Source organism: Melanostigma gelatinosum (assembly GCF_949748355.1).
Source record: "Melanostigma gelatinosum genome assembly, chromosome: 20".
Lineage (NCBI taxonomy): Eukaryota > Metazoa > Chordata > Actinopteri > Perciformes > Zoarcidae > Melanostigma > Melanostigma gelatinosum.
This window is the reverse complement of record NC_136653.1, coordinates 10,050,480-10,064,425: the sequence shown is the minus strand read 5'-3', so window position 1 is coordinate 10,064,425 and position 13,946 is coordinate 10,050,480. Positions and strand designations below refer to the sequence as shown.

At 43.3% G+C, this 13,946-nt stretch overlaps 1 protein-coding gene across 1 annotated transcript in view; it reads left to right on the top strand.

Annotated features, from left to right (window-relative positions):
• Positions 1-13,946, top strand: part of ofcc1 (orofacial cleft 1 candidate 1) — a gene marked incomplete at both ends in the record, with an annotated part of 80,482 nt that overhangs the window by 14,175 nt on the left and 52,361 nt on the right. The window contains 8 exons of the mRNA XM_079292341.1: positions 743-829; positions 1,202-1,278; positions 2,537-2,663; positions 6,673-6,915; positions 10,054-10,202; positions 10,359-10,473; positions 11,243-11,546; positions 12,458-12,504. Coding sequence (XP_079148467.1) covers positions 743-829; positions 1,202-1,278; positions 2,537-2,663; positions 6,673-6,915; positions 10,054-10,202; positions 10,359-10,473; positions 11,243-11,546; positions 12,458-12,504 — 1,149 coding nt within the window. The remainder of the gene's footprint in view (positions 1-742; positions 830-1,201; positions 1,279-2,536; positions 2,664-6,672; positions 6,916-10,053; positions 10,203-10,358; positions 10,474-11,242; positions 11,547-12,457; positions 12,505-13,946) is intronic.

Below are 13,946 nucleotides of genomic sequence, written 5' to 3'. Positions count from 1 at the left end.
ACAAGTGTTTGTATTCCGTCAGTCAGAAAGGAAATGGGAGAGGACAACAAGAACATGTGCTTTCCATTGTGTTGGCAAATCTAGATTGCGGGGAAACCCGACAAATTAACGCATACGTTAAAAGAATGCAGAACTTCGATCCGCAGTATTTTTAGTTATAATCTCACTTCAAAAGAGAGTCGGAGCATCAAATGATATGAATATAAAGTCAACATAATTGGAGGAAAAAATGGTTCAACAATGTCTCACCATCACTTGGAAGCCACAGCAACAGTTGACTCATCCTCCCTGACTGGATGATAGTAGCGTCTACTGTGTACTGTATCAGCATTGGGATCAGTGTTATCTTATTCTGCCATAATGTGTATGCGCTCTCCTACTGTTTCCACACCCACCTCCCATTGAAAGCACATTATCCACCAGAGATTTCACATCTATTTTAAAAATAACAGTGTTTTTCTTCTTCCTCTATTCTGTCGTACAAAGCCTCTACAGGGCGAGACGCTGTCACTTAGCAGTGTCAATGCGTCTGAATGGGGAGTGCGAATGTGCTGACTGAATGTAAAACCGGCAGAAATACTCATCAAACGCTACATGTCTTTAGGGCCTGGCTCAGTATCGATTGCCTGCAGATTGCATTACAGTTGCTCCTTGTGCTTAATTCTGCCATTATGGTGCACTGCACTGTTTCACAAAGCGGCATCCAAAGAAAGTGTGCGTGTGTGTTTACACGGATTTCCAGCGAGCGGCTCAGAAGGGACCACTGAAGAGGAGGGAGTGGGCAAAGAGAAAGAAGAGACTAATGGCCTTCTTTGCTGGGAATGTTGAGGTAAAGGCCCGTGTACTGTTTATATGCTGTGTGAAGGAGTCGTTGCTTTTTTTAGTTAAAAGGCACAATCGCCCACAGGACATTAACTTCGGGACTGTGTGCTGTTTAGAGATCATTTCACAAGCTCAACATAGTCCTCCAATCATTTTCTTTCTTGTTACATTTCTCCATAACATTAGCCCGCCACAAATTCTCATTCCTGAGTGCTCATCTTTTAACAATATTTCATGACAATTCGTCACAAAAATGAATATCTTGCATTGTAAATTAGAGTGATGTGGTGTTTACACGAAATTGTCAATTTGCCGATGATGTTAACGACGGTTACCACATTAACAGTGTTTGTTAACATATCCACTTTAATATTTAAAGGTGCCTCATTCACAAAGAGAGTGTGACGAGGCAGTGAGAGAAGCGCCGCAGCCCCGGCTGAGCACACTGCTCCGGTGGTAAAGTCCAGCCCATTTTCACATTCCTCTCCATATGTACAATTGATGTCACATGACTGTAATCTTTAATTGCGTGAAAAGCATTTGCGATTCCACTGACATTCGAGCAAGGAATAAGTAAGTCGTACGTCCTCTGCATGTCTTCTCCTGTTGACGGGCATTGCATTGTGGGTATAGCGTGTCTCGAGGTGACAGAAATCTGCCCATGTCATTGGGCCTGGAGGCGCATCAATTCTCGGTCCCGCCACTTTCGTCGGAGATCACGCATCAAATCTCGTAGCGAGAGCGCCTCGGGCGATCGGCTTAGCATGTTTAAGTTTTTAGCAATTACGGACTAGCATGCCGGCTGACATGATAAAATCAAGGAACTACTGTACACATCAGTATCTTCTCTTGTGTTTGGTTGTTTTATGGGTGGCTAGTAGTCGGACACCAGCCCTGTCAGATTAATGTGGTTCGGAGTTTAGCGCGATGACCTCCTCTCGACAGCCTTGAACCCAGTAAATTCCTTCTGATATCAATGGTGGGTGGCTATTAGACATGGGAGACTTTCTATGCATCACCTAGGGCTACATCTGCCTGAAATTTAATGAGAAATGATTTCACTTTTTCTCTCTCCCTACGCCTATGAAAGGGAAGAAAAAAAATAAAGAGGAGAGACGGGGAGCTGACTTGTGGTTTTTGTAACAAATGTGTAATTCATTTGTTTCCACTGTTTCTGATTTAATGGAGGTCGAGTAATTGCATTAGGAAGCACATTGTGCCTTGTTGTGAACTGATGAAAGCACATGTAATACTTTTGATAGGCGAACAGTAAGGAGGGAGAGAGCGAGAGAAAGGAAAGAAAGACCCAGTGCCTGCCTTTGATGCCGAGCATTTATTTGCGGAATTATCCTTCCTTTTTACAAGCATCTTATCCCCAGTCACAGGCAGGCCAGGGCCCCTGTGATATTGCTTTATTTTGAGGAATTAAGAGAGGTGGCGAGGAGACAGAGCGAAGCAACCGCTTATTACGTTACCACTGATAAGATTGAAAGGCCGAGAAAGGCAGAGAGAGAGAACGAGAGAGAGAGAGAGAGGGACCCAGTGGAAAGTGTTTTGTTGTGTTGTTATTAGATTGAGCCTCTGTTGGCTACAGAGTGGAACAACAGAGAGTCCAAAATGCAGGTGGCTGTTAACAGGGTTAGCTTCTTGTATTCTTGTGTGTTGTATACGCGTGTTTGTGTGTGTGTGTGTGTGTGTGTGTGTGTGCATGTAGCAGCAGAACCACTGAAAACCTGTCACTCAGAGCGCTGGGGGAAGGCCAAGAGGAAGCGATAGCCAAATACGGGCAGATGACAGCGCTCCCACAATCCTCTTCTTTAGCATCACGGCCCCCGTGGCAGGTAAGCTCCACTAGCCGCTCAAGACTGTGGACTGAGTAGCAAACGTTGCAAAGAGAAAGCACACAAACAGGAAGTGACATACCTTTTGAATCGCTAAGCGGCTTGTTTCACAGGAGGAGACACAAGAGGAACGTATTGATCCCAAAAGTGTTTACAAAATCTTCAAATAAATGGAGGGTTGTTTGTTCAAAAACAGTCCAATGATGTAATTATGTGAAATCATGTGATGAATGGGGAAATAATACCCCATATTTTATATTCTTGCATGCTATTCATTACACTAATGGGTAGTGTATGTGCACATGCCCACACAAAGGCACATTCACATGCAGGCACCATACAGATGCTAACTATTCAGCCACACAAAGATTTTTGTTTTTTTCCTGCCTGCTTTGTGTGGATGTTGTCTGTGGTTTTAGGAATCTAAGTAGGAGGAAAAAGGAGTCTTTGGAGATGAAAAAGGGGAACAGAGGGAGAGGACAGAACAGAGAACCAAGTGGGAAAAGAGAGAAGGAAGCTGCAGCTTTAGCGGTAGCATCACCAGCTGTGGGAGGAGTGTGCTGTTGTGTTGCATCTGGGGATGAGGCTGCCATGCCACCGTGCTGGCTTAAAGATGTAATGAATCTTCAGTCGGGGGCTTTCCTTCCAGGGTGACAACTGGCTTTGAGGAAGGTTGTAAATGCAGGGGAGATTGTGGTATAATTCCTCAGACTGGCATTTGTGCCCCCCAGTCACCATTCGATTATCTCCCAAATTGCTGTGTTTCACTGAGATAAAGATTTTTTATGGCTTGCTGACTTGAAACAACCGGCACAGGCAGAATAGGGGGCAAAGAGAGCGAGAGAGAGAGAGAGAGAGAGAGAGAGAGAGAGAGAGAGAGAGGGAGAGAGAGAGAGAAAGCAATGGCCAAACCTGCCACGCATAGTAATTTCCTTTGGTAAATGACAAAATCTTTGTTTATATGACATTTCCCTAAAATTACTGCAGCGAGATGAATCTGAAATATAAAATGTCACATTTGGCATGCAAAACTATGAAAATATATTTCTGTGCAAAATTCATGGAGGCATTTAATTTAGAACGTGTTTAATAACGGAGGCAGCCTGCATCAGTAATCCTGCCCGGAGGTCCCAAAAAGATTGTCATATTTATTCTCTCCTTTCTTCACCCCCCTCCTTCATTCCGAAGCCAAAAAATTTTAAGGGTAAATGTTCATTGTTAATTAAGATTTACTAATTAAAATGAAAATAATTAACGAGAAAGCTTAATCTCTGAATATTAGCCCATACTTAGAAAGAAAGGAAGTTTTTGTATGTGGCATTTCCTCTCTATTAAGAGTGCATTTTGTGTGATCAGTCAATGTGTGGAAAGCCCTGAAAAGATGTTTCAGCGAAAGGACGGCTGCTTGCCAGCAAAACCACGGAGGATCCCTCGCTAGAGCCTTTGATCTCATCTGTAGGAGTGCTGTAATGTTATGGCACTTTAGGCACAACTCAGGCTTGGGGCAAACAAACCACCTCTGATATGGAAAATTGGCTCACTTCACCTTTTACCTTCGCCTTGCTGTCTTGACTGTCTCTTACGTCGCCTGTGCGAGCATGTGGGCCGGATAATAACAATACCTCATAAAAAACATACATAGTGGAAATCTGACACCGGTTTGATGTTATTGTTTTTTTTTTTGCTTATTTTTGTCCTTTCTCATCTTCCTCCTCTTCCCTTTCCAGTCCTCATGCATACATCTATTCCAGTGTGGGGACTTGGAGGCCTCCATCACCTCCCCCCACAAAATGTGAGATGTGTGGGCTAAACCGCTTTGCCACCAATTATACTAATTTCACTTCTGCCTAAATTGTTTTTGTTGTTTTGGTATGCAAAGATGCGCACAGTGGGGAGATTGAGGGGCATTACTGGAGGGCTCAGCACACACCTTCCCCCCCCTCCTTCACAGACTAGCAAAGCAATGGGCACCACCCGCCGGTGTTAGGTTATGATGTGAAGTGTGCGGAGAAGGATAGGGATAGTCTCAGTTGTTTGGTGACTGCACTGCACACAGTATACTGTAAACCATGTATGAATATGAGTGTGTGTGCACATGTAGCCCTGAGTGCTACTATGTCATTGATTAGAATTGAGGGCTTTAATTGCCAGACACTCAGAACTAGCCCTGGGGAGATGGTCAACACGGTGTAAATTTGAGTTCATAAAATGAATGCGCATTAAGTTGAAAATGAATGGGAATTAAGAGAAGCAACTTAGATGATTAGAGAAGAAGAAATACCGGCATTCAAGAAAGGAAGGGATAGGGCAGGATAGCATAGGATGGATAAATAACATCAGATATAATGGGATAGGATTGGAAAGGACAGGATGGGATGGGATGGAATGATATGGTGGGAAAAGATGCGATAGGGTGGGATGGGATGGGATTGGCAATATAGGATGGGAAAAGCATCGCTTTTGAAGTTTAAAAACATCTAAATGGTGATGAAGACCAAGCGGCTCTGTTTAAGCCAGATTGACTTGTCATTCAGTGCTGTTCAACAGATGCCACAGGGGACAAAAGACTGAATTTGTATTTCTATTGTTCTCCGATTATGTTTCATCAAAAAAAGAAATATATAACTTAACTGTCTCACGAGCTTACCCTATTACTCATCCTAAGCCCTAAAAAGGAGGCAAATGTCACCAAAACAAACAAGCAAATAAACAACAAGTGGGCTGATGTCGCCTGAAGGTTCGTGGGATGAGCGTGCTACCAGAAGGTTGGCGTTTGGAAACCATCCTCTGAATGGGCAGCGTGGCCAGGGGAAAATAAATGCCACTCTCAACTTTCGATAACAAGGAATGCTGATGTGCCCTTGAAGCGAGGCACTTAGCCCCTAAATGGTTGAATGGAGATCACCAGATGGAAGCCTGCAGCTGTACTGGCCATGTCTTACATATATGACTGCTTGACAGCAATTGGACGAAAACACTGCAGTTGTTCAGCAAACATACCTGAATAAAAAAAAAAAAAAGGTGGTGGAATAAGACAACTGAACGCCATCATGCTGAGCAGTAGTCAGCATAGCGGTGGTGACGTGAAGTCATGAGATCGTGGCTAATTTTAGCTTTTTACTTCCCATTGGCTCTTTGTCGAGGGAACCAGTGCGATGCTAACATCTGGGTAGGCCCACAAAAATATGTCATGCCTGCAGCACTCTATTCCTTACAAATATACACTCAGTGGCAACGTTATTAGGTGTTACCTGTACTATCTGTATTGGGTACACCTGGACAAGGTAGTACAATCCAATACATGTGTTCTGCCATGAAGTTTTTAGTGCCTATAATGTTTATTTTGGTACTGTCACAGAGATGTTAAAAAGAACACGAGTTTCCATTTTAACCTGCGGACAATGAAATGTGAGAGATTTCTATTTTAAATAACAGCTAAGTATCATTGAGGAGGTGTTGTGGAGAAACAGTGCAATTGAGTATCAAAGTAAAAGGTATTTACACAGCACTCCAAACAGTAGTTACACATGTGGATTCGATTAGATAACGTATTTGCTGACAACATTTACAATGTTGGCCAATATGGTTGCGTCACACTGCCAACAAATTGTTTGTTTTAGAGGCAGGTTGACTAATTGCCGCTAGTGGTTTAGTGGTAAATTCCGAAAGCAAACAGACAAACTGTCTTTCAGCTTGACACAGTTGATTATCAATTACACCCTGGTTACCAACAAACACTTGACTGTATGGTCTTACTGTAATGATAAGTGTAAAGCTCTATATTGGGTATGATTGTAGAGTTGACGATGCAACATCTCTATTTTGTTGTGTGAGGTATGAAAGTTTTACAAAATAAAAGAGTTAATACATATAATAGAGTTAAATTGTTGGTTTGTTTGTTTAAAGTGTAATATGTACAGTACATTTACAGTTCTAATATGTGTCTGTCATAACATGTAATGGATAAGATACTGTAGTAAAATCGTATGTTCTGCACTTTGTCTTATAGGTGACCCAGAGCACAACCCCGCAGCCCGTGGAGGTGTGTGTATGCTGCCTAAGAGCCACCAGAGACAAGCTACCAAGGGGCCTCTACGCGGTCAGCGTGGCCCTTCACAGTCGTTTAGGGGGCCCAGCTCTGGCCCGGTGCAGTCAGAAAGAGCAGCAACAGTCGGCGGTGTCCACCGAGCCGATCGAGCATCGGGGGCGCTTCTGGGACACCGACCTGCACCTCAACCAGAGCCTATTCATGGTGAGGAGATGTGGGACAGAAGCACAACATGATGACACTGTAACAATTCAGGAATCAGAAAAAGTCCACAAGGCATCCAAAATCGTGGTAAATACATTCATATGGATTTATTGAACATTTAAGATAAATGTGTCAAGAGTCATAGCTTCAGTTTGTCTTTAGCTTTGTTTAAATTTTGGATTTTGGCAAAACATAAATGGCGTAATTCTAAAAAAAAACCATTTACTATGAACTCCAAATGTTTTGTTTGCAGTCAGCATTGACATTCACAGTCAAGGTTGCAGATTTGAAAGAGAACATGCAAGAGACGCTCGATTGACAATAATGTGTTTTTATTCAACCAGGACATAATCAGGTTGTGATTCATTTCATAAGAATCCCTTAATTCATGTGATGCGTGGGGAAGCTGCTTTGAATATTTCTTTTATTTCCAGCGAACTATTAGAATAAATATAAAACATCTCTTATCTGAAAGCAATTTTGACATTAAGGGAACCTGAATTAAATCACGCTAAATTCCAATGACATGGACGAAGCCTTTGATGTGAAATTCAATGGAAGATTTTTTTGTAAAACGCAATCTTAAAAAACCAACAGTCCCCTCAGATAAAAGCAAAGAATAGAACATGCTTTGCTAATATGACAGAACTCGCCACAATGCGTTTTTAGTTTTTGTATTTAACACAGTAATTCCAAATTCCTCTTTCGGTTTCGCTTGGTTTCATCAGTTGCAGTGGATATTGAAAGGGTTATGAGAAGTTATATTGCTGTAAAAGACGGCATATGAAAATATGCCTCACACAGCCTCTGGGTTTTTCTCCAGGGATCTCCATATGAATAAAACAACAACTTTTCAAACATGACATTTAATCCATGCATGTAAATCAAACCCAAGATCAATTATTCATTTATATAAGGAAGTGATGTGTTATTGGAATGAAACTGTACAAATGCAGTGAAAGATTTAGTTTATTTTCTGCATGTATTTGACCGTCTGTAACATGGTTGAGCCGGATACAAGAAGAAATGGAAAAGTTATAAACTAAAGTCTTAAAAATCTCAACTTCCATTTCCAATGTATGGTCAAAGACTAAACGTGTTTTCACATTTGCTTCTTCTGATGAAACAACACAGCAGATTACATTTGATGAAGTCAATGCACATTTCACAACCACTTTCTTAAACCTCTTGATATGACGGAAAGTATTCCATATAGTTTTGTACATGCTGAGAAAGGGCTTCTTCAGTGTTCTGATGGCAACTCTAAAGGCCTTAGCCGGAGCATTTAGCACATGTGGACACTGCCAATGTGCTAGTGGGCGTATTCACTGAGCGAGAGCATCCTGATAATATTGTCTGCAGCTCCCATCAAACATAAAGGACGGGGTAAAAACTGGCATAAACTGAATGCGGACCTGGGATCTGATTCAGAGGTAAAAAAAGGTTTAAGTACGGCATGGTAAATGCCTCGTGTCACTCTTCCTTACCTCCTCTCCTCCCCAAACCCTCGGCTGTGCTTTATAGACAAACCTGTTGTTGTTGTCCCCATTGATAGTCTCAGACAAATCTGATCAGCGTTTCCACCACTATCAGGATTGGCTTGGATGTTTTCTCTCTCTCTCTCCCTCCCTCCCTCTTGCCCACACTGTAGCGTGCGATTTTAGGAGTGCTTGCAGTCCCTTCTAAGAGGAAATGAGGAATTAGTGATGGTAAGAGGAAGCCAGGAGCTTATTTTCCTTTCCTCCCTCTCTCTCCTTCTTTTTTTTTTTTCAATCACCCTTTGCTTTGTGCATCTGGGTCTGGATTTAGACAGAAACAGTGCAGTTCAGTTGGAGATGTCTTGGATTTGCTGGCAAGTGGGAGCACACAAGAGGAGTCGGGCCCACGGCCTTTGTGCACCGAATGGGAACAGGCATAAGATTCCACATTTCATTGTTAAAGGGGGAAGAAGAAGGACTCAGGAAGAAAATTGAAAACAAGATAAACGGTCAGAGGAAGTGATTTTGGAGATCTTTTATATATATATATATATATTTTTTTCGTTAAAATCTTTTGTCCTATGTTGTGATCATTGAGGAAAGAGGTTTAGTCATTTGACAAAGAACTATAACAATAATATGTCGGCTTCTGGTAGTTTGAGCAGCTCCCCGAGCTAACACAGGAAGTGAGAAGACCTCTGCAGCACATCATCCAGCCTCACAAACCTCACAGCAACACTTGCCACATACACATACATGCAAACAAGCGCACGTCTCCCTCACACATATGCACTCGCACACAAATGACTATTTATGCAGGTCATATTTCTTACAGCAAATGAATAATATGAAATATCCTCAATATCCATAATCCGTGATATTATGCCATCAATTTGTGTCCTGCGTCAGACACCACTAACCCATCATTTCACAGGTGCATACCAAAAGCAGATTATCAGGGGTGGGTGGGAGGGATACACATGATTTATGTGTTAAAACAAGTCCCCTGTGTTTCCCATTACAACTAATAAAGGGATAAAATATTTCCACCCAGTGATGGATGAAGTGGCACACATCTCACTGTCAGTTCATTTTTTAAGCAAACCCGCCGTTCTCTAGGTAAATAAGAATGTTTGCCGTTGACTGCTAACCGCTAACACTTCTTGCCTCTTGCGAGATACCCTTAATATCATCACTTTTGATTGATGGCGGGCCTCACTGCATCGGATATGCAGCAACCGTCAGCTCAGAGGCTACAACGGCAATCCCAAGTGCTCCTCCACCCTGCATTTGACGGCGACAGTCTTTATCATCTCCTGTTAGGCAATTTGCCGAGTCGGACGAGTAAGAATGGCAGTTAAGAAAGTTCCTGAAAAGAAACCGGAAAAAAAGTTAAAGGAGGATTCAAGTCAAGGATGTAGATTAATAAGTGCCTCCCTGAGGGCTCCTGTCCTGTTTGTTGCTTTCCGTGTGTTTGTTCTCCATTGGCCTCCTGGTTGTGAGCAAGTCCATGCCTGCTTAGTACCGTAGTGTTGTCTGTGTCGATGTGTCGATGTGTCTGCATGTGCATGTATACGTTCGTGTCTGCGCCTGTAGGCATGTGTGTTCATAGGCATATGTGAGTGGAATTGTGAATTGTTGCGCCTTCCTGTGTCTGCAGATCCTACCTGCAGCCCGTGAGGTCGTCCCCTCCATGGTCCTGGTCTTCCAACTGATCGCGCTACCGGGACACAGCAGCCACGTCAGCTCTGTGCTGGCTTGGGGGGCATTTCCTGTTTGCGGACCGAGCCTCGGCCTTGTCCAGGGCAGGTGCGTCAGATCAAAGTTAGCTGATGGACCTCAAGGAGTTTGTGTATATGTACATAAGCAGTATAGGTTGCTAAACTACAATGCCTCTCAGCAAAACATCACATGGAGTGACACGAAATTACAGTGAACACAACCGGTTATGTGTCATTGACCCAGGTTCAAAACCCCTCTGCTCAGGGGGGAGCCGAACACACAACTGGACCAGTTCAGAAAGATTGAAGCCGTCATCTCCTCTGATCTAGACCACTGGCTGTGCAACCTGTACTTTCAGGTGTGTGTGTGTGTGTGTGTGCAATGACGGAAACATGTGCATACGCGTATCTGTTGTTTTTGTTCATGTTATATTCATAATTGTGTGCAGGTATGGGTACATCATATACTTGTGTGTGTTTTCCCACACTCTGACTGTCCCCTATTATTTGGGAGGCAGGTTGGTGGATCTGGGTAGATGGGGGTTTGATTTTTGGGGGTTTTCTATGATAAAAGCAATTGGAAATTGGCCCCAGAGAGCAAACAAGAACCACATCTTTACCCAAAAATTCCGGATGCATTTGAGCTGATGCATTGATTAGATTAGTAAACATCTTAATTGAATTAAAAGCCAGAACAAAGCTCTCTGGCTTGGGTTGGTCTCTTTATTTGTCCCTTCAACTGTGACATGTTGTTCGTATTACTGCATTATCATCACTGCTTTCATTTCCGAGGGATGAAAACAGAGGTATTTTTGTACATCTTTGCCATAGGATGTGCAGTATTTGTACTCGGCACATTTGTGGTCTTAATTAAATGATTTTATGCCATTATGGCCCACTATGACAAACGCTAACAGTTAGCTACGTCTGCAGTTTGATCACGAACACCTGTAGTGTAATTACACATACGTGCTGTTTACCCCAAAAACAATGGTGATGCAATGGAATGACATGAACATTACTGCTGATTACATTAACTCGAGGTTATATTAATGTTCACTGATCACTGAGACATGAAACACATGGACAGACCCCCCCCCCCCCGCCCTTTTGTTTGTGGTGTTTCAGGTAAAGAGGCTCCCTTCCGGAACGTCTGGGGGACCAGAGCGCTGCATCACCCTATCAATACCCCCACCTAACCCCCACCTCGTGTCCCAACCTGAGGTGCATCATGACCAACCGCAAGGCCAACTGCCACTCCAGCCCCAGCTCACTGCTCGGCCCATTCATCCCCAGTCCCAGTTATACCCTCAACAGCAGCCGCATGCGGGCCCCAGCAGCAGAGCAGGCGAGCCCGCTGTGGTGCATTCTCACCGGGGGTCTCCTCTCCACCTGTCAGCTGATTCCGCTTGCTCTTCCTCATCTCTGCCAGGTAGGGGTCCAATGTTAAAACCCCCGACTATGCCACAGTGGGGAGAAAATGTCACCCTAATGTCACAAGCACTGGGATGAGAAGAATGGCAGGCCTCACTTACAGCAGTCTTCCACTGAGGTGAATGTGCTCCAGGGTAGGGTTGGGTGTAGAGACTTGGGCCAAGTTTGACAGACAGAAGTCAAATCAAACAAAGGTTGTTTTTTCGTTGGATTACATTCAAAAATCCAACAGATACACTGTAGCCTTAAGGCAAATGGTTAAGCAGCAAGCTCAACACCGATGTTCTCACAATTCAAAAAACAAGTTTTGTAAATGAGCGGTGGGTACTTGGACTACTTTTGAACTTTTCTTAGCAGTTAGATGTTAGAATAGTGAATTATAGGAATATTAGCAGTCACTTCGTCTTACATTTACACAGTACGGCATTATTTGTATCTGTTTATTGTCTCACTAAGCTAAACTAAACAAAGCATTTTGACCTGGCAGACACATGTTGTTTTATTTCTTTATCATTACATATACGTAGATGTTCTGGCTTTAACGGACTACTTTTTGAATGTGATAATGCAAACATAAGATATTATGATGTCTAAGTCCCATTATCCATCATGAAAGGATTTTAGATAGCAGCGACTGCTTCTTGGCTCGGTGGTTAGTGTCGCTTCTCAGCAAGAATGCTCTTTCTGTGTGAAGCTTGCGTGTTCCTTCCTCACTTGTGCTACTTTCCTCCGGGTGCATGTCGCTCCTTCCTGCAGTCCGAAGATATGCAGGTCAGGTTTATTTGAGACATTCCCAGGTGTGAATATGATTATGTTTCCATGTTTTATGTCTGTGATGGTCTGGCACTGCTTTGCTTTTCTTTCCATACGCCTGATATGATCCTGAATGTGTACACGTGTGTCCATCAGATGCACCGATGAACTGTTCTGATGTGGTTTCTGGTGTTCCAGGCAAGGTCATACCACAATTGTAACCACATCTAGAGGTGACTAATGACCTCCTGTTAATAGCAATGAGAGTCCACTTCCTGATTTTCAAAAAACAAACTATTCTTGTTTCCCACCTCAGTAATCCAACATCCTGGCCTTTGCCAGGAATCAAATCCAGGCTCATTTGGTATTGATCTACTACAAAGGCAACTGGCTAGCGTCTTTGTTATTAATACATCCCCCCCCCCTTTTTTTTTCTTTCTTTTTTTTTGCACGCACAGCTCATCTTTATTTAACAGTCCTCAAAAGTTTCTGGGGTGCTCTGCTTTAAACATCACACAGGCTTTTTAATTACAAATGAGTTGTGACAGGTCTGCTGGGTAGCACCCTGGCCCATTTTAAACGTGATGCCGGCTGACAGCTTGGCAGTGTTCTCCCAGCACTGAAACATGTGGAAGAAATTGGTCTTTTACATTTCACAGCTTGTCGCTTCCTCCGCCTACTGACCTGTGACCCCCCACAGAGATCCTAACGCCCACAAGGGAAGTGTCCCCAACAAACTGACTGCCTTTCCAGAGAGAGAAAGCGAAAGAGAGGGAGGCACTCACTATGGGAGATTTATGTTCTGCCACACAAGGCAAAGGTACCAAGTCTGCGTACCTTGGCTCACAGACAGACACGGACTTCAGCACACACACACACACATACACACACACACACACATTCTCGCAGCTAGCTGAGAAGGTTGCTTGGGAAGTGAACCCGATCCGTAAGTGAAATAACGGATCAAAAGGTGTCCTGCACAACACCTCATCCACGCCGATCCCTAAGCCGACCTGACGTTTGCGCCTCATTTGCATACAGATCTGTTCATTTTGCATTACCTCTGGAGCGAATTATGGCCTTCAGATGGGGAGATTACGTCAAGTTTGAAGGGAACGATCGGACGGACAACTTTTAATCCAGCCAAAAAAAATGGAAATCCAATTCAGCGAGGAGAAGAACAAATGATCCCCTTCCTCAGTCCTCTGTCAAGTCTGGGAGTTACAGACATTTCCTTCCCATTTCATGCCTCTCTGTGTCTGATGCGTGCTGTGTGGAGATCACTTTCTCGGCGCGTGTGACGCCTGGATTTTCCTCATTACCCGTTTGTCTCAGAATCGGGACAAGTATTTGGAGACCTCTTGTCACCGCGATAACGTACACACACAGCAGAGCTTGACAGTGAGACTGGAAGTTTATATTCCTGAGGCCTTCAGTTAATTAATCCCCATTGAAAAATCAGTTCGTGGTGAGGTGTCTATTACAGAACCAAACCTGACAAAACAATCCAAGATAAAAAAAAAAAAAAGACAAGTTTTGATCAAGAAATCTGAAGGTTACTTTACTGCTTTAGTGCTGTTGTGTTTGCGTCGACATTGTTGTCTTTGTGAATGAAGTGTGATTGGATGATAATTATCCTGATTTA